The 18,440-nt window shown below is 42.0% G+C and overlaps 1 protein-coding gene across 2 annotated transcripts in view; it reads left to right on the forward strand.

The window, feature by feature from the left end:
- abcc4 (ATP-binding cassette, sub-family C (CFTR/MRP), member 4) overlaps positions 1 to 18,440 on the forward strand; it is a 40,748-nt gene that overhangs the window by 10,473 nt on the left and 11,835 nt on the right. The window contains exons 3-16 of one of the 2 annotated variants that reach the window (XM_052052258.1): positions 7,356 to 7,476; positions 8,020 to 8,244; positions 8,812 to 8,901; positions 9,163 to 9,326; positions 10,718 to 10,843; positions 11,391 to 11,640; positions 11,881 to 11,988; positions 12,620 to 12,709; positions 12,792 to 12,983; positions 14,762 to 14,856; positions 14,936 to 15,022; positions 15,700 to 15,796; positions 16,752 to 16,952; positions 17,033 to 17,170. In XM_052052258.1, coding sequence (XP_051908218.1) covers positions 7,356 to 7,476; positions 8,020 to 8,244; positions 8,812 to 8,901; positions 9,163 to 9,326; positions 10,718 to 10,843; positions 11,391 to 11,640; positions 11,881 to 11,988; positions 12,620 to 12,709; positions 12,792 to 12,983; positions 14,762 to 14,856; positions 14,936 to 15,022; positions 15,700 to 15,796; positions 16,752 to 16,952; positions 17,033 to 17,170 — 1,984 coding nt within the window. The remainder of the gene's footprint in view (positions 1 to 7,355; positions 7,477 to 8,019; positions 8,245 to 8,811; positions 8,902 to 9,162; positions 9,327 to 10,717; positions 10,844 to 11,390; positions 11,641 to 11,880; positions 11,989 to 12,619; positions 12,710 to 12,791; positions 12,984 to 14,761; positions 14,857 to 14,935; positions 15,023 to 15,699; positions 15,797 to 16,751; positions 16,953 to 17,032; positions 17,171 to 18,440) is intronic. The other variant, XM_052052266.1, reaches the window with a different exon arrangement.

Here is an 18,440-nt window from a genome sequence, read left to right on the forward strand (position 1 = left end):
TATTTGAGAGCAAGAGCATGTTATTTTGCCTCATGACTTAGATTTTTCTTGGTTTTACTGTTTGGTGCTTTCTACCGTCTTTATTACCGATTTGTTTTTGTTTTTTTTTGTAACTAGCATTTTTATTATTTCAACCACACATAGGACCATACAAATCTGAACATATGAATACAGAGGACGTCGTTCATTTCCACCCGTGTTTAGTTTCCATTACATCGTCCATGCATGGCTGTAACGGCCCTTTAACATAGGGACCAACAAATGACATACAAAACTATTTGGGGGAAAAAAAGAAAAACCAAAAAAAAACACACACAAAAAAAACAAAAACAAAAAAAACCCCTACAACTAAAAATAGTAGAATGTTGTGATCAACAATGACAGGTGTCCCTTATGTTGGATTTATATCCGGAATCTATAGTGACCTATCACGATTTGTGGTGTCATTCCCTCATTCATTTATTTTTGTACTCCTCCCATTTTCCCCATCTCGTTTTAAACTTCCCTACTTGGACCCTTAATATGTATGTGAATCTTTCCAACTCAAATATTTCTCCCACTATTTCCAGCCACAGGTTCTTTGTTGGCGGGTCAGTTTTCAACCATGTTCTTGTTATGGCCTTCTTGCTGGCTACCAGCAACACCTTTACCAAGTACTCGTCTCTCGGTAGTACATTACCTTGATTTATATTGCCCAGATACATCACTAAGCCGGTCTTTGGTATTTCATAACCGATTATCTTTTTCAGTTCTCTCCAAACCTCTTCCCAATAGCCTTTCAGCCTTTGACATTTCCAAAATATGTGTGCATGATCTACCAATCTGTCCTGTCCACATAACCGCCAGCACTCACTCTGCCCTTGTTTGTATTTCCCGGTCATCCCTGGGGTTATAAAAAACCTCATAATATTTTTCCAACCAAACTCCCGCCAACGTCTCGAAGCGGTTGTTGATTGTTGTATCTTGCACATATTCAACCATACTTCCTCCGTTATCTCGGTTTGGAGTTCCTTTTCCCATTTCTCTTTTACGTACAGAGTCGAATTCCCCTTGTTCAACAGGAGCCCTTTGTATAGGGATGAAATCACCGTACTCTTGCCCCCTTTATATGCATCCATCATTACCTGTATTACATCATGTCTTTCAGTTGTCGTACCCATTTTTATCTCTTTTGTATAATAGTCTCTAACTTGTAGATACCTGAAGAGGTCGCTCCTTTCTAGATCAAACATGTCTTTCATTTTTTGGAAGGTCGGTATCTCCCCCTTTTCTATCATCGTACTTATCGCTGTAATACCTTTTCTTTCCCATCTTTTGAAGCCATAATCTTTCCCTGGTTGAAAGTCCTCATCATGTGATAGCCACCTTAGGATCTTCACCTCCTTTTCTAATTTATTTTCTTTTACTATGGTGAACCATGTATTTAAAGTAAATTTTGTTATTTGATCTATCAAGCCCTCCTTTACCCGAAATAATCTTCTGTCCCCCAGCAGTGGTTGAGTCAGGTATTCCTCGGCCATCACTTCTATGTCTTTCAATTTTGCTCTATACTCTCTGTTACACCAACATGCCACTGCTCTGAGTTGTGCTGCACGGTAGTAATCCTTAAAATTCGGTACCGCCAATCCTCCCTTCTTCTTGGGCAACTGTAGTGTCGTCAACCTGATCCTCGGTCGCTTACCCCCCCAGATAAATCTTGAGGTCAGTTTATCCCATTCTATAAATTGTTTCTGTGGTATGGGTACCGGCAGCGACTGATAGAGGTACAGCAATCTCGGCAGTATGTTCATTTTGACCATTTCTATTCTAGAGCTCAAGTCTAGGACATGTGTCGACCATCTCCCCAGGTCCGCCTTGATGGCTTGATTAATCTTTGTATAGTTCGTTTCAAACAGTTTGTCCATGCTTTTCGTGACATACACCCCTAGGTATTTGACCGTCTCACTGTCCCATTTTACTTTGTATTTTCCCTTCATCAACTTTGATGGTGTGTAGTTAAGTGCCAGGATCTGCGTTTTTGTCACATTAAGTCTATATCCTGAGTAACGTTCATATTCTTCCAATTGTTCTATCAGTTTAGGGAAGCTCTCTTCCGGTTGTGTTACGTATGCTATCAGATCATCGGCAAACAGGCTCAATTTGTGTTCTGAGCCTCTCAGTTCCACGCCTTTGATGTTGTGATTCTGTCTGATTGCCTGGGCTAGAGGTTCAATGAAGATATTGAATAGTGTTGGTGAGAGGCAACATCCTTGTCTGGTCGACCTTTCAAGTGTTATTCGGTCCGTCAAGCTGCCATTCACTTTCACTCTTGCAGTTGGCCCGTTATACAGTGTCTGTACAACTAATCGAATCTCCGTTGAAGCCGAATTTTTCCATGACTTTATATAGATAGACTCACCGCACACTATCGAATGGCTTTTCTGCATCCATGCTCACCAACACTGCACTCGTTCCTGCCTTCCGAATCGCCTCCACTAAGTGTAAAGTTTTTCTTATATTATCCTGGGCCTGTCTCCCTTTGACAAAACCCGTCTGGTCTCTATCTATAATATCAGGCATGAAAGTCTCCAATCTTTTGGATATGATTGAGGTATAGATCTTATAATCAACGTTAAGTATGGATATTGGCCTGTAGCTACTACATAACTCTTTACTTTTACCCTCTTTGGGGATTATAGAGACTATTGCCTCTTTCCATGACCTTGGAATCTTGCCCTCCTTCATGGTATATCTTAGTGACGATAGCAAAAGGGGACGTAATTCCTGACTAAATATCTTGTAAAACTCTGAGGGGAAGCCATCACTACCCGCTGCTTTACAATTTTTCGTTCCGCTGATCGCGATCTCCAATTCTTCTGCAGTAATTTCAGAGTTCAGGGTTTCATTATCTTCTCCCCCTGTTGATGGTAATTCCAGGTCCTCTAAAAATGTTGCAATACTCTCTTCATCTGCAGCATCCGATTGTGTATATAAAGTCTTATAATACTGCCGAAATGCTTCCTCTATTTCCTTCGGTTCTTTTAATAATTCATTTGTTCTGGGGAACCTAATCTTGTGAATTGTGTTGTACCCTTAACCTTCGTGCCAGTAATTTACTTGCCCTGGACCCACCTTCGTAGTAAACCTGTTTCACAAACCGTGCTCTTTTTTCCACCTCCGTGAATAGTATTCGATCTACTTCCTTTCTGGTGTCTGCGACCTTCATAAGTACCTCTGCGTTTTTTGTCCTTTTATGTTGATCTTCAAGTTCTTTCAGTTCTCTTGTTAAGTTTTCATATGACTCTTGTCTTATTCTTTTAAGCCGTATTGCATGTGCTATAAGTTTTCCTCTTATTACTGCCTTCAGAGCATCCCACACAATATTTGGGTTAACTTCTCCATTGTCATTTTCTTCCCTATATTTGACTATATCTCCCTTTATTTCTTGTACTAATTCCTTGTCATTCAATAAACCTACATTCAACCTCCAAATTGTAGATTTCCTTCTAATGGTCAATTTCACTGTCTTCAGAGCATCCCACACAATATTTGGGTTAACTTCTCCATTGTCATTTTCTTCCCTATATTTGACTATATCTCCCTTTATTTCTTGTACTAATTCCTTGTCATTCAATAAACCTACATTCAACCTCCAAATTGTAGATTTCCTTCTAATGGTCAATTTCACTGTCATATACACTGCGCTGTGGTCTGACAAATCTGTGACACCGATTCTGCAGTCTTCCACTCTGTGTCTATCCTCTATCTTCACGAAAAAATGGTCTATTCTAGCATAGGTTGCATGTGGGTGAGAGTAATGTGTGTAGTCTCTATGTGATGCGTGTGTATCCCTCCATACATCGATAATCCCTAGTTGTTTTATTTGTGTGTTGATGCACTTGGTTATATGTATCCTAGACTTTCTTGTGCTTGTTGTATCCAATTCATGGTTTAACACCACATTGAAGTCCCCTCCGCATATCAAGAGCCCTTCCATTTCCATAGCTATGACATTGAAAAGGTCTTCAAAAAAGTTCCTTTCACTATCTGGTGGAGCATATACATTGATTAATGTGACCTTCTCGCCTTCCATCATCCCCTTGACCACTGTGTACCGCCCTTCTCTATCCTTTATCTCTTTGTCAATTTCAAATTTCACGGAGTTCTTCATTAATATAGCCACCCCTCTCCTATGGCATTCTTTAAATGAACTATAGTATGTATTAGTGTACCCATACATTTTCAATTTTTCATGTTCTCGTGGCGTCAGGTGTGTTTCTTGTAAAAAAATGACCTGCATCTCCTCCTTTCTTAATTTTGTCAACACCTTCCCCCTCTTTACTGGGTTGTTCATGCCATTCACATTTAATGACACCACCTTAATGTCTCTATGTTGAACCATCAATCTTTTTGGAATATCCTGTATTTACCCCCATGTCCCGGATCACAACATACATACTAAACACTATAACCATAAAACATAAAAAATGGTCAACATCAATCAAAAATTGAGTTTCCAAGGCATTAAGGGATTCCCTTTTCATATCCCATTTCCCCTGTTGGTGGGTGGGGGGTAAAGCCTCTCCTAGTGAGAGGGCCCCCCTAGTGGCAGAGATCATCTCCAGTGCTAATCTCCCTAGCTCACTACAAAAGTCCAACAATGCAGTTCAAGAGCTCCCGGCCGGAGCTTTGTATATTTTTAAACATTCTTTAACCTACTTCAGTGGATTATTTTGGGAAAAGAAACCCCACCCTTCAATCAAATTACGTTGCTCTATATAACCTTCGTTTACACCCGAACATTCATAGCCAATCGTCTGATTTCTAATTATTTAAACTCAAAGTTGCTCCCCCCTTCGAAAACTTAACAGCATCCCCACACAAAATTTGTTCTTTACTCACCAACCGTTGAACCCGGGAGATTAAAAAAAGTTATGCGGATTCCAAAAGTCCTTTGAGAACAGCTGCATTCCTGTCCGAGTTCTTTGTTCCGCAGCTTTTGTCCTTCATTCCTTGTCTCGTCCAAATTTTCTCGCAATTATCTCTTGGTCTTTGTCCACTTGCGCGCTGCCTCCAGTCTCTGTTGTGTCGTCGGGTTCTCTTTTCCAAGGCTCGGCACCTGCCACCCTCTCATCCGCATCGCTTCCGCTGCCTCCTGAGCGCTGTTGTATATCTTCACTCCTTCAGTCCAGTGGACCCTCAGTGTGTCCATCGGGGATTGGAACCTAATTCCCTTCTCCTTTAGAATTTTTTTAAGTCCAGCATATTCTCGACGTTTAGCCGCCACTTCTGTCGCGTAGTCATGGTCCCAGGTCACTCTGTTTCCCTCCACTTGGAGCGGCGTTCGCCAGGCTTTCCTGAGTACGTTTTCTTTGATGTTGAATCTCAGGAAGTTTACTATCATCGCTCGTGGTGGTTTGTTCAATACTGGTTTTGGAGCTAGCGCTCTGTGCGCCCTTTGTATCTCCAGTTGAATATCTTCGGGGATTCCCAGCTCTTTATGGATAAGCTTATCAACATAGTCGATTGTGGAATCTCCCTCGACCCCCTCTTTCAGTCCCCAAATTCGGATGTTGTTCCTCCTTGACCTCCCTTCCAAGTCGGCCACTTTCTGTTGGAGCTTCCTTTGTTGTTCGAGTGAGTCAGTGAGAATTTCCTGTACCTCTGTACTCCAGTCCTCCACATCACCTGCTCTTTCTTCCAGCATCTCAATATCCTTCCTTTGCACCCGGATGTCAGCGTTCACGGATTCGAGCTTTCTGTTAGTTTCCTCCCGCAAGTTTTCAAGTCCTTGTTTCATCTCCTCCATTTGTTTGGCGATTCTGTCCAATTTGCCGTCCAAATGGTGTTGTCCCGTGTCCATTTTGGCTCTTATTTCTCCGAGTCCGCTCTGTAGATTAGCCTGCAATGCCGACACCCAGGCAGGTTGATTGTCGAAGTCGTGAGCTAATGCTATGTTAGCAGTAGCCCCTAGCGCCGATCCCCCTTCACCTTCGTTGTGCGTGTTTTCAGTCTGTTTCTCGCTCTTCTTCTTTTTTTCCTTTCCCTTTCCAGGCAGAGCTTTGTTCATATCCATCTTATCATGTGTTCGGATCGCTGCCTCCGTTCTTTTGTCGATTTTTTTCTCCGTTTTTTGCTCGTACGGCCGGGAGCTCCTCGCGTTTGCTGCTTACCCTCTCGCTGTCATACCGGAACTCTACCGATTTGTTTTACTGTTTATTGTAAATGTTAAATTGCTCCAGGTAGAGCACTTTGTGTGCGGCGATGGCTGTTTGAAAGTGCTCTATAAATACAGTTGACTTGACTTGACTTGACATTCAAATCTTAATATCTGGACATTTAAATATATAAACCAAAGTGCAATCACCTTCGTAAATGAATGGCTTCTGGTTTTTGAAATGTAAATTACATCATAACGTCTCCTCATCTGCCGGTTAACCTGGCCGATCTTCGACCCACTTTTCTCCAGATTGTCGCTACGTTTCTCCATTTTCTGTTACCTCTTCGATTATTTTCTTCTCTTTTCTTTCTTACCGCTATTTTTAATTTTTATTCTTCATGCTACCGCTATTTTTATTTTTATTCTTCGTGACGGGTTGGCTTTGGCCTGGGGAGTCAAGTGCGGCATTCGCTTCAATGATATCTGGCGCCATTCAGCGTCGTGAATGGGTATAATGTCTAGACCCCGAATAAAAGACGCCCCCCACTCTTTTCAATGCAAAAAACACCGTCTTATATTTGGGCCAATACGGTACAGGTTGAATGTCTTTTGCAGATCATTCTATTATGCTAAACAGAATGTCCCAACTTCATCTGAATTGGGTTTCTATCAACAGAAGATGGGCAATGTCAAAAATAGAGCTCAATCTGCTCACAACATTCAGGCATAGGTTCTTTGCATTCTTGCATATTTTATAATACACTCTAACCAGCGCCATCTGTACTGCGACCTTCTCTCTAAGCAAGTTGGAGGAAATTAAGAAAAGCATACTGTATATGACACCTTTAGAACCGGAATGGCATTTCAAGTTTTTCACAGTACAGTACAGGAACAGTATGACTATCCGAGGACCTCTGAAAAATGGGGTACCATGCATCAGTCAGTTTGAAGAAACTCTTGAGTAAATAGAAAGAGTTGTTTATCGTTTGTGGTGAAAAGATTTTGTTTAGTTACGGTGTGGGACCATGCTACCTGCGTCATTCGTTGATCGTATTCCGAATATGGTTGTGTCTCCAATTCTTTTAATCCCATTCATGGACTTTGTTTGCATTTTTGCTGCAGGCGATCTGAGTTTGAGGAGATCACGTGACCACTTGACCCTTTGCAGCCAGATAAATCATTCGATTTGACTTTTCCAATACTTTTTCTTTCACAGATATTGGGATCATGAGGTCCAGGTGGCCACCAAAGAATTGCGGAAGCCAAAACTTTCAAGAGTCATCATCAGGTGTTTTTGGAAGATCTATTCAGTGCTGGGATTGTTCACCCTTGTTGAGGTCAGTTTGAGAGTTTGCATCGAGCAACTAAAACATTCACATTCATATGTGTGGAGAAGAGGCGGCCCGGTAGCCCAGTGGTTAGCACGTCGGCTTCACAGTGCAGAGGTACCGGGTTCGATTCCAGCTCCGGCCTCCCTGTGTGGAGTTTGTATGTTCTCCCCGGGCCCGCGTGGGTTTTCTCCGGGTGCTCCGGTTTCCTCCCACATTCCAAAAATATGCATGGCATGCTGATTGAACACTCTAAATTGTCCCTAGGTGTGAGTGTGAGTGTGAATGGTTGTTCGTCTCTGTGTGCCCTGCGATTGGCTGGCAACCGATTCAGGGTGTCCCCCGCCTACTGCCCGGAGACGGCTGGGATAGGCTCCAGCACCCCCCCGCGACCCTAGTGAGGATCAAGCGGTTAGGAAGATGAATGAATGAATGAATGAATGTGTGGAGAAATGTTAGAACCACAGATTAGAATCAGAGCATCCTGTTACACACTGAACTAAGAGTGAGTCACTGTTTTACAAGAAATTGCCTCTTCCTCTTTAATATCAGGAGGTGATAAAGGTGATCCAACCAGTCCTTCTAGGATATATAATCCGCTACTTTGAGGATTATGACCCACACAATAAAGCGGCCCTGAACGAGACCCTCGGCTACGCAGCCGGCCTTTCAATCTTCACCATCGGTCTCAATCTGTTGCACCACCTCTACTTCTTCAATGTCCAGCGAGTTGGCATGAAAATCAGAGTGGCCATGTGTCACATGATCTACAAAAAGGTAGGCAGGCCTGGGAGCACTTGACCCAATTTTTTAATGAGAGAAGAAATCCTGTGCTGATTGTTGAAGTGCGCACATGAAGTGCAGCCAAGTTCTGTCACAGACATGTTCATTATTAGTGTGTGAAGCACACTGAGTTGCCTGAAGTAGTATGAAATCTGCTATAAACATAAAGCTGCTTTCCTTGCCTATTGAAACTTGTGAAATGTCTCAATTTTGACACACTATTAGTGATATTCCACCACAATGTTAAGAGTACTTGAAGCGCGGCACAATTCACGGTGTTACGTCTTCTTGTAATAATCACCCACATGTCATCAAGATAGACCAAACTAATCTGAAGGCACCTCCTCTGTGTCCTTTGCCACACTATTTACATACACTGTTGTCACAAATGTTTAGGCATAATCTCTTATTCAGTAGCATGACAAAGTATGTGTAAACTTTGACTTTGTGTAATTGACACAGATATCGCAAAAATGAACTGTCCCACTTTGCTTACGTTGTGCATATTTGATTCAATTTGGGGTTTTTTTCTGCTGAACTGAATTTGTTTTTCAAAACTAGGCTTTGTGTCTCAGCTATTCTGCAATGGGAAAGACCACGACAGGTCAGATTGTCAACCTGCTTTCCAACGATGTCAACAAGTTTGATGATGTAAGCTACACAGTAAGCCACCGACAGGAAATCCAGTGCGGCATGAAAGGAGTTTTGGGACTTGAAAATGTTGTGGGGTCTCTGTCACAACATGGTCATCTGCCATCTATGTATGGATGGACATGTACTGTGATGTGTACAAGCATTGAAGCCTTGAAGTTTATGATTATTTGGTTTGAGTTCAAGGAATGTTTTCAGTTGGTGTTAGCCTGTGATGACATTTGCATCTTCATCTGCCTTTTCCCCTGATCTCTGTACCAGCTGACAATCTTCCTGCACTTCCTGTGGGTGGGGCCCCTCCAGGCTGCAGCTGTGGTGGGACTCTTGTGGCTGGAGATTGGGCCATCTTGCCTGGCAGGCATGGTGGTCCTCATGTTCCTAATGCCCACGCAGACCCTTTTTGGGAGGCTGTTTTCCAAATTCAGGTAGTATTTCAGCGATTCTTGACTCTGATTCCTCCAAGAGAAGCCAGGAAAACCCAGTATTGAGCAACACGAGTACTAGTTAGAGTAGTATGAGTGAAATAGCAGAGCAGAACAACAAGTTACGAAGCACCCTTCTTACAATCTTTCCTCAAGGTATGCACATTTATGGAGAAAATCTGCTTCTAGTTCTGTACATGTTTTGTTATGCAAATTGTGTTAGCAGCGGCCCGGTTGTCCAGTGGTTAGCACGTCGGCTTCACAGTGCAGAGGTACCGGGTTCGATTCCAGCTCCGGCCTCCCTGTGTGGAGTTTGCATGTTCTCCCCGGGCCTGCGTGGGTTTTCTCCGGGTGCTCCGGTTTCCTCCCACATTCCAAAAACATGCGTGGCAGGCTGATTGAACACTCTAAATTGTCCCTAGGTGTGAGTGTGAGTGTGAGTGCGAATGGTTGTTCGTTTCTGTGTGCCCTGCGATTGGCTGGCAACCGATTCAGGGTGTCCCCCGCCTACTGCCCGAAGACAGCTGGGATAGGCTCCAGCAACCCCCCGCGACCCTAGTAAGGATCAAGCGGCTCGGAAGATGAATGAATGAATGATTGTGTTAGCATGGGCGCGTGGACGGATCAATGTTGTGATAGTTGTGCTGGGGTTTTTTTCTTTGACTTTTTAATAGATTTCAGAATAATTTAAAGGTTATGGTTGCTCTGTTAACACTCTCATTAAACCCGATGTCCCTGCTACAGCAAATAGAAAGCTGCCATGTGACTGTGCTACACACACACACACACACACACACGCACACACACACACACACACACACACACACACACACACACACACACAAACACGCGCACACACAAAATCCAAACCTACCTGTCCCCATGTGAAAAAGTAATTGCCCCCTGAACCTACTCATGGGTTGTGCCACCCTTGGCAGCAAAAACTAAAATCAAGCGTTTGCGATAATTGTTGATGACTCTTTCCCATGGCTGTGGAGGACTTTTGGCACACTTTTCTTTGCAGAATTGCTTCAACTTGGCCATATTTGAGGGTTTTCTAGCATGAACTGCTCGTTAAGTTTACACCAAAGCATCTCAATTGGATTCAAATCCAGACTTTGACTGATCATTCCAAAACCTTAATTTAGTTTTTTTAAAGAAAAAATAACATTTTCAGATTGTCATTACGATGTGTAGAATTTTTCAGGAAACAAATGAATTTATTCCATTTTGGGATGGGCCTGTAACTCAAAATGTGGAAAAAGTAAACCGCTGGGTGTATTTTCCAGCTGCGCTGCATCTTCAGAATTGCAAAGGTTTTATATCTAAATCTGTGAATTTCAAGGTCTTTAATTTGACCTCTTTTCAGTAACTTTACTCACCCTCATCCGCAGGAGTAGGACGGCCATTCTTACTGACAGCAGGATCCGTATAATGAATGAGGTGGTGTCTGGAATTAGGATCATCAAGATGTATGCCTGGGAGAAACCATTTGCTGCTTTGGTCTCAGATGTCAGAAGGTGAAATTTATGTTCTGTCACAGCCGGGGTTGTTGAATGACAACGCATCTTGAAATGGCTTGTGAGATTCGTGCAAGATGCTTTATTGTAGAACTATGATGTCATCTTCACCACAACAAAAGTGATAGTGTGTTTTGAAACATATCCATTTGTGTACTCAGCCACAACCTTAGACACATCTGTACAGTCTGCATATGCCCCCAAATGAAAATCAGTCCAGTGTGGCTTTTTCACAAAATCAGCCTGGATAGGATCCAGCTTAGCCTTGTCTCTCTATAGGATACATATTAGGAAAAAATTGGATCAGATAGTTGGAATTTGATACCTCACAAACTGTAGACCGGATATCACACGGGGTTGCATAGCCCCGCTTCCCCTCCCACCAATAAAAAAAGGTTTGTGCAGATGTGCCTAATAAAATGTTCAGTGATAAAGTCTCATTAGTGCATTTCCCCTGTCAATCTGAGTCATTTGGCTTTTAATTTCTGTGTTTCTCCTCATTACCATCATCATTATCACCAGTATCATATTCCTCCATTCTCTGTAGGAAGGAGATCTACCAGATCATGATGAGCTCGTATTTGCGCGGCCTCAACATGTCCTCCTTCTTCTGTGCCAGCAAGATCATCGTCTTCATCACCTTCACCCTCTATGTCCTGTTGGGAAATAAAATCTCAGCCAGCCGAGTCTTTGTGACTGTGTCACTGTACACAGCAGTGCGCCTCACTGTCACACTCTTCTTTCCCAGCGCCATAGAGAAACTCTATGAGAGCCGTGTCAGTATTCAGAGGATCCAGGTCCGTCCCTGCATAATTATGTCGGCGTTTCAACTATTGACCCCCCATTTATGGGATTTGATAGAATTTTTGTGACAGGCTGTGCTGTCTGCGTCTTATCGCTGAATTTCAATTGATCACGTGAGAACTTCCAAATGTTGCAGCCACAAAACAGTAGCCAATCATTCGTTAGCAATTTGTGTTTTTAATGCATCAAAGATGTGCATACCTTTGCCCACGGTTTTGTCCATTTTGTTGCAGGAGTTCTTGTTGCTGGAGGAGATGACAAAGACCAGCACTCCTCTGCCGCATGCCGAGAAGCAAGATTCTGCTGTTGAGATCCAGGACCTGATGTGCTACTGGGACAAGGTTTGTAAAAGACACGTAACAACACCCATCGTTCACAACAATCTAATGAGGTCAAAACGAGATCTGTGTCAACCACAGCACTCAGTATGGATTAGATATAGTTTCCCATCGTCAAGTTTCCCATACATGTGTGGCATTCTTTTTATAGCTGTATAGTCCTGCAAAAAACATTTGAAGTACGATTTAAAACCTACAACATGGTATTGTTTGGATAGTCCTTAATAGAAATCTGTAAAGCAATTATTTAAAAATGCTTCAGCCATAAAAGATAATGAAACAAAACATTTGAATCAGTGCCTGAAATGTTGGCCACAACTGCTCGTAAACAAGCGTGTGTTTTATTTTCATTTCTACTCCCAAAACTATTACGAAGACAAAATAGAGGAACGGTTGAGTATTAATCTTCTGATCAATATTTCTTAATGTGAAAAAGTATTTCATTCTTATCAGATAAGTAAGTAAATGTTACTTAAGAAAGCTGCAACATACTGTAAAAGAATGAATATTGAGTGGCATGAGAAAAGGTAGTTTGTCTGTCCAATTGTTACTTTCACAAAAAAATCCAATGATGCTCACAAAATCTTTAATGTGTACATGGTTTACGATCCTCATATGTGTGCCACTTCCATAGAGTCTGGATGCTCCATGTCTGCAGAATGTCACACTCAGTCTGACTGGAAAACAGCTGTTGGCTGTTATTGGACCAGTTGGTGCAGGGAAGGTAAAAAAAAGAAAAATCCAGATTAGAGGAGGGGGTGACTTTAACATGCAATGGCTCATTTGTCACCTCTTGCTCGATCCAGTCCTCCCTTTTGAGCTCAATCTTGGGAGAGCTTCCTGTTGAAAAGGGAGGGATGAAAGTCAAAGGTCAGCTAACCTACGCAGCTCAACAGCCCTGGGTGTTTCCTGGCACTATCCGGAGCAATATCTTGTTTGGAAAGGAGATGGATCTACGCATGTATGAGAGAGTCCTCAGGGCTTGTGCTCTCAAGCGGGTGAGCAAGTCAGGTGATTGTTGTGGTTCTTTCGAACATGCTACGGCCGGTAGAAAAAGGCCCCATAATTGTTGTCACAGCTTTGAAAACTATTTGTTGTTGGTGCCTTGTTACTTTTCCATGTTTTTTGAGGATCTACCTGAAAATACAAACCACAAATCTGATGAAGTGGGAACATTGTTTATCCATCCACCCATCCATTTTCTAATCCTCCTATCCTCACCGGAGCCTATTAGAGCTGTCTTCGGGCAGTCGGCGGGGGACACCCTGAACTGGTTGTCAGCCAATCGCAGGGCACTGTCACGTAGCAAGGTGGTGGTGGACCCCAAAAAGCAGGCAGGAGGGAGGAGCGGGGTGTATTTGAGGAATTGTATTTAAAACAAAGAAAACTAAATCCAAAACACACAAAGTCCAAAGTATCAAACAAAAACCATGACTAAATCTAAAACATAACAATGAACTAAACATGACAGAAAACAAGAGCAAACAGCAACACACATGACAGTAGCGAGAAGCAACAATGACCTGACACTGAGTGTTCGGGCAGGAGTCCTTTTATACAACTAATTACCAAATGACCAACAGGTGTGCAGCTGCCCGGGGAGCCCTACAGTGCCACCTGTTGGTCCCTAAACCGAATCATGACATGCACACATAGACAAACAACCATCGGTGCTCACAATCACACTTGGGGACAATTTAGAGTGTTCCTTTAATTTGCACTTCATGTTTTTGGAATGTGGGAGGACACTGGAGTCCATGGAGAAAACTGTGGGAACATTGTCTAAAACATCAATCAAAATAAAATACATACATATATTTTCTGAACAATGAGTTCACTACAAAGAAATGTAATCTGCAAATTACTAAATGATATTGTTTTATTACAAATATTTTCTCATTTCAAATTTAATGCCTAAATAAATAAACGAGAAAACTGGAACAGGGTCAACAAAAGATTCATTGCTATTAAAAAAAAAACAACAACACCTGTTTGGAACATTTCACAGGATAACAGAAAACCTTTGTCAATTTACGCAGTTTTTTGCCACATTTATAAATGCAAGTTAAAACTCTACCATGGACTCATTCCATGTGGAAAAGTCGTCTGTGGTCTCACGAGTCCACTTTTCAAATTGTTTTTGGAAATTTTTGACACCCTCCAGGCCAAAATGAAAAAGAACCATCTGGATTGTTATGGATGCAGTGTTCAAAATCCAGCATCTGTGATGGTATGGGACTGTTTGAATGCCAATGCAATGGGTAACTTACACATCTGTGAAGGCTATGTAGAGGAAGAGTGTGAGTATCAGACTGGCCTGCCCGTAGTCCAGAACCATCTTCCATAGAAAATGTTTGGCGCGTCATGAAGCCCAATTTTAAAAAGACGACCCTGGACTGTTGAGCCACTAAAGTTGTACAGAGACAAGAATGGGAAAGAATTCTCCCTACAAAGCTTCAACATTTGCGCTTACTGTTAAAAGGAAAGGTTATGTAACACAGTAGTAAACACGACCCTGTCCCAGCTGCTTTGGAACATGTTGCAGGCATCAGGTTCAAAGTGAGAATATGTGTAAAAATACATTTATATATATATATATATATATATATTGAAAGATTCAATATTTTATCTTTGTAGTCTATTCAGTTGAATTTACTAGTTTGAAAAGTATTTGCTAATCATTCTGGGTTTTTTTTTACATCATACACAACATCCCACCAACTTAATTGGAAATGGGGTTTGCATGACTGGCCGCTGGTGCCACACTGTTGTGCAGGACTTGGAGCTGCTCCCAGACGGAGACCTGACGCTGATTGGGGACCGTGGCTCCACACTCAGTGGGGGACAGAAGGCTCGTGTCAACCTGGCCAGGTAGTGCACATGCAATAAAAAAATCAGTCATTGCATTCCCCGACGTTTCACTATTCAGCGGATGTTTGTGTGTCTCCAGAGCTGTGTATCAGGATGCTGATATTTACCTTCTGGATGATCCTCTCAGTGCTGTGGACGCTGAAGTCGGAAGGCACCTCTTTGAACAGTAAGAAAGAAAATCATATTTCACAATCATATTTTACACAGTCTGTAACAACATTTAAAGTGAAGAAGAAAGAGAAAACTGATTTTCTTTCCATTATGAGTTTGCTGCTTTGATTCAATTATCTAGACTTCTTTCTTATTTTGGAAACTTGCATCTTGTAATGCTTTTTTTTAGGAGTAACTCCACTTTATTGATGGAGTTTCTGTTCTGTCGACATTACTTTTTCAGGCTAAAACTTGGTCCGATTAACTAGCCAACTAGGTTTTCACAGTTTTCTAGTTTGTTAAAAAGAATCCAGTAAAAAAAAATAAATAAATATATATATATATATATATATATATATATATATATATATATATATATATATAATTCTTTACAATTTTGGGGGTGCTATCATTCTCTTTTGCCTAGATATGCCTATAATTCTATCAGTCTTTGGAGAAACAAAGTAACGTGTAGAACTGCACACAGATCGAAATGAAACTGGAGCGGTAGAGATAAAGGAATATGAAGAAAGACAGGAACGGGTGCGGTGCTGTTCCTGACGTGCTGACAATGGCTCTTTTTGATCCACTCTTCCTCTTAAATAACAGCAGTGTTACATGACACAAACACAGAGACTCTGGTTCAGGAAATTTCGATGCTATTTTATTGTCGACCATTTATTGCCAACCCAGGTGCATCTGTGGCGTGCTGAAGAACAAACCTCGCATCTTGGTCACCCACCAACTACAGTACCTGAAGGGAGCAGATCAGATTGTGGTCCTCAAAGAGGTCTGTGCATTCAAATGATTTTTTTGCCCACAACCCTTAAAGGTCAGATTCCACAGAGGCCGTTAACATTCATATTTTTTCTGGTAATATGTTTTGTCATACATACACATCACTTCATGCAAGTTGTCAACCACAGTTCGATGAAAAAAAGGTTTTAATTAGTCATTACAAATGTTTCTAAACCTTTTGGAAGACACAGGCATCGTGGGTGGAGTTACTCAAGCCACTGCTAGGCTTACTGGAAGTGACGTTTTTGTAGCCGACCAGCACGAATCACGAAAGAGATGTATACAGTATATATATTTTTTTGCCACTCTTTTCACCATCGGTGCAACCAACCGCGACACAATGAATGAACCACTGCTTAAGTGCTAAAGCTCTAGGAGAGCAACTGAACACGAAGAGCACAGAACCGCACATCACAGTAGCCATTAAATTGTTTGTCCTCTGACGTCACAGCTCCGGAAGTACCCGAGGACGAGAAGGTGCGAGATTCAAACCACAGACAACTTATTCAGAATTGTATTTGGTGATTAAATGTCTACCAACCATCTAATTACTTTTTAATGACACTTATGTACTGTAAAGGGGGTCTAGAGGTCTCAAGAAAAACTCGTCAGTCTTTGGTCTCTGACCTTTGAAGGTGAAATCAAGTCAAGAATATTTCCTTACAATTTGTGTTCCATGCGCCAACCATCACACATGAATGAATCATGAATCGGTATATCTCTGCATGGTTCTTGCAGTTCAGACAATAGGTACGTACTCCAAAGTCCCTTTGGTAGCCTAAAAGTGTATTTAGTAGCAACAGATCCAGTAAGTGTCAAGTGTGCATATGGCACACTAGCCATGTTTTGTATGGCTCCCACTCTTGCCCCCAAGCATGTATGACACTTCCAAAACTGGCATGTTTTTATAATTACAAATAAGTTACATTGATCTATACATGTTCCAGGGTCACATGGTGGCCAAGGGTACATACACAGAGCTACAACGGTCCGGACTGGATTTCACCTCACTCCTGAAGAAGGATGAGGAGGAGGAACCCCATCAGTCTCCCACAGACTTCTCCCCCCGAAGCCGAACTTTGTCCCAGAACTCAGTGCGGTCTCAGGCCTCTTCCGGGCACTCGGTCCAAGATGGAGAACATTTAGAAGTGCGTACAATGATTGTCTTTGCAAAAACATCTGTACTGGTGAATCCTCAGATGCAACACAACTGTCCTTTCATACCTAGGCTGAGCCAGTGCACACGGTGGCAGAGGAGAGTCGTGCACAGGGATCCATCGGATTGAATATATACATCAAGTACCTACAGGCTGGTGCCAGCGTTTTGGTTGTGGTCATTGCGTTGCTCCTGAACATTCTGGCTCAGGTAAGCAAAAGCAAAACTGCTTAGTCACACTTACAGGACCACAAATGGAAATATTTTTAGAGAAACATTGTGGAATTTATTTTTATCTCAGTACAGTTCTGCGAGTCACTGATGGTGTAGTGATACACTTGACTGACTTTGGTGCAGGCAGCAATCAGTCTAATCTGTAGTCTGCCTTTTGCCTGAAGTCTGTTGGGGATAGGCTGCCATTCAATCACGACCAGGGCTTGACAATAACAGTCGCCAACCCGCCAAATCCAAGTGTATTTCACCACTGGCGAGTAAGTCTGTCACTCTCATTAGCCACTTTGGCGGGTTGAATTTTACAAACCCAGTTCCCATGACGTTGGGATATTGTGTTAAACATAAATAAAGAACAAATACAGTGTCATTGTAGTGTATTCAATTATTTGCAATAATGATTGCAATGTGAGTCTTTGGCACTACAACTTCAGTGCGCGTTACCTGCACACAGTTATTGCTCAGTGGTCCATTTGTGAACCTTTTTTGTAGACGTCACTGCAAATAGGGAGTCAGAAAGAACAGCGGTGACAAGATGGAGGAGATGCATATTGTTTTCAGGACAAGCTATTAAAACTTGAAACAATTAGAGCAATGAAATGTACCAGGTCATTAGGACTGGTTATTGATTCCGATTTCCAAAATCGATTTGATCCTATTCACAAGGGCCCGATTCAATTCGAGTTACGATTCACTTGGTTTAATTTTTTAATTCCAACCACAGGGCAGGCTATGTAAAGAAAGTGGCAAAATCACAACGTAAACTCATGACATTCACATTCCTGTGACTCTCACAAAGTTTCAGTTTATTGCTGTCTTTATGTTTTTAAAACAAAAAAAAACATCTGGACATCTGCCGTCAAGCTTATGTGCCATGTGGCTTTGGTTTTCTACTCTCGCGCAGTGAGATCTCACATGACGTGAGAAGTTACTTGAATACAAGGGAAAAATATATTTAAAGGATCGATTTATGGGTTTTTGAATCCGACATCCGGCTAAGAAAATGAAAATCGATTAGATTTGGATTTTTAATTTTTTTTTCCCCCAGCCCTATTGATCATAGAGGGTGCATCGCGAGGTTTATGTGGCAGGTGAAGTCTCAGGCTGAAAAGGTTAAGAGCTAGGAGCTTTGTCACTTTTCAGTTGTATAATTGTACTTTCTCTTTTCTTCTTAATTTATATTGTGTCCATCTGCGGCATTGTGGGGAAAAAGGCTTAGTTAGGCAGTGCTAAGCTGCAGAGACATGCT

Source organism: Hippocampus zosterae, chromosome 2 (genome assembly GCF_025434085.1).
Source record: "Hippocampus zosterae strain Florida chromosome 2, ASM2543408v3, whole genome shotgun sequence".
In the NCBI taxonomy this organism is placed as follows: domain Eukaryota; kingdom Metazoa; phylum Chordata; class Actinopteri; order Syngnathiformes; family Syngnathidae; genus Hippocampus; species Hippocampus zosterae.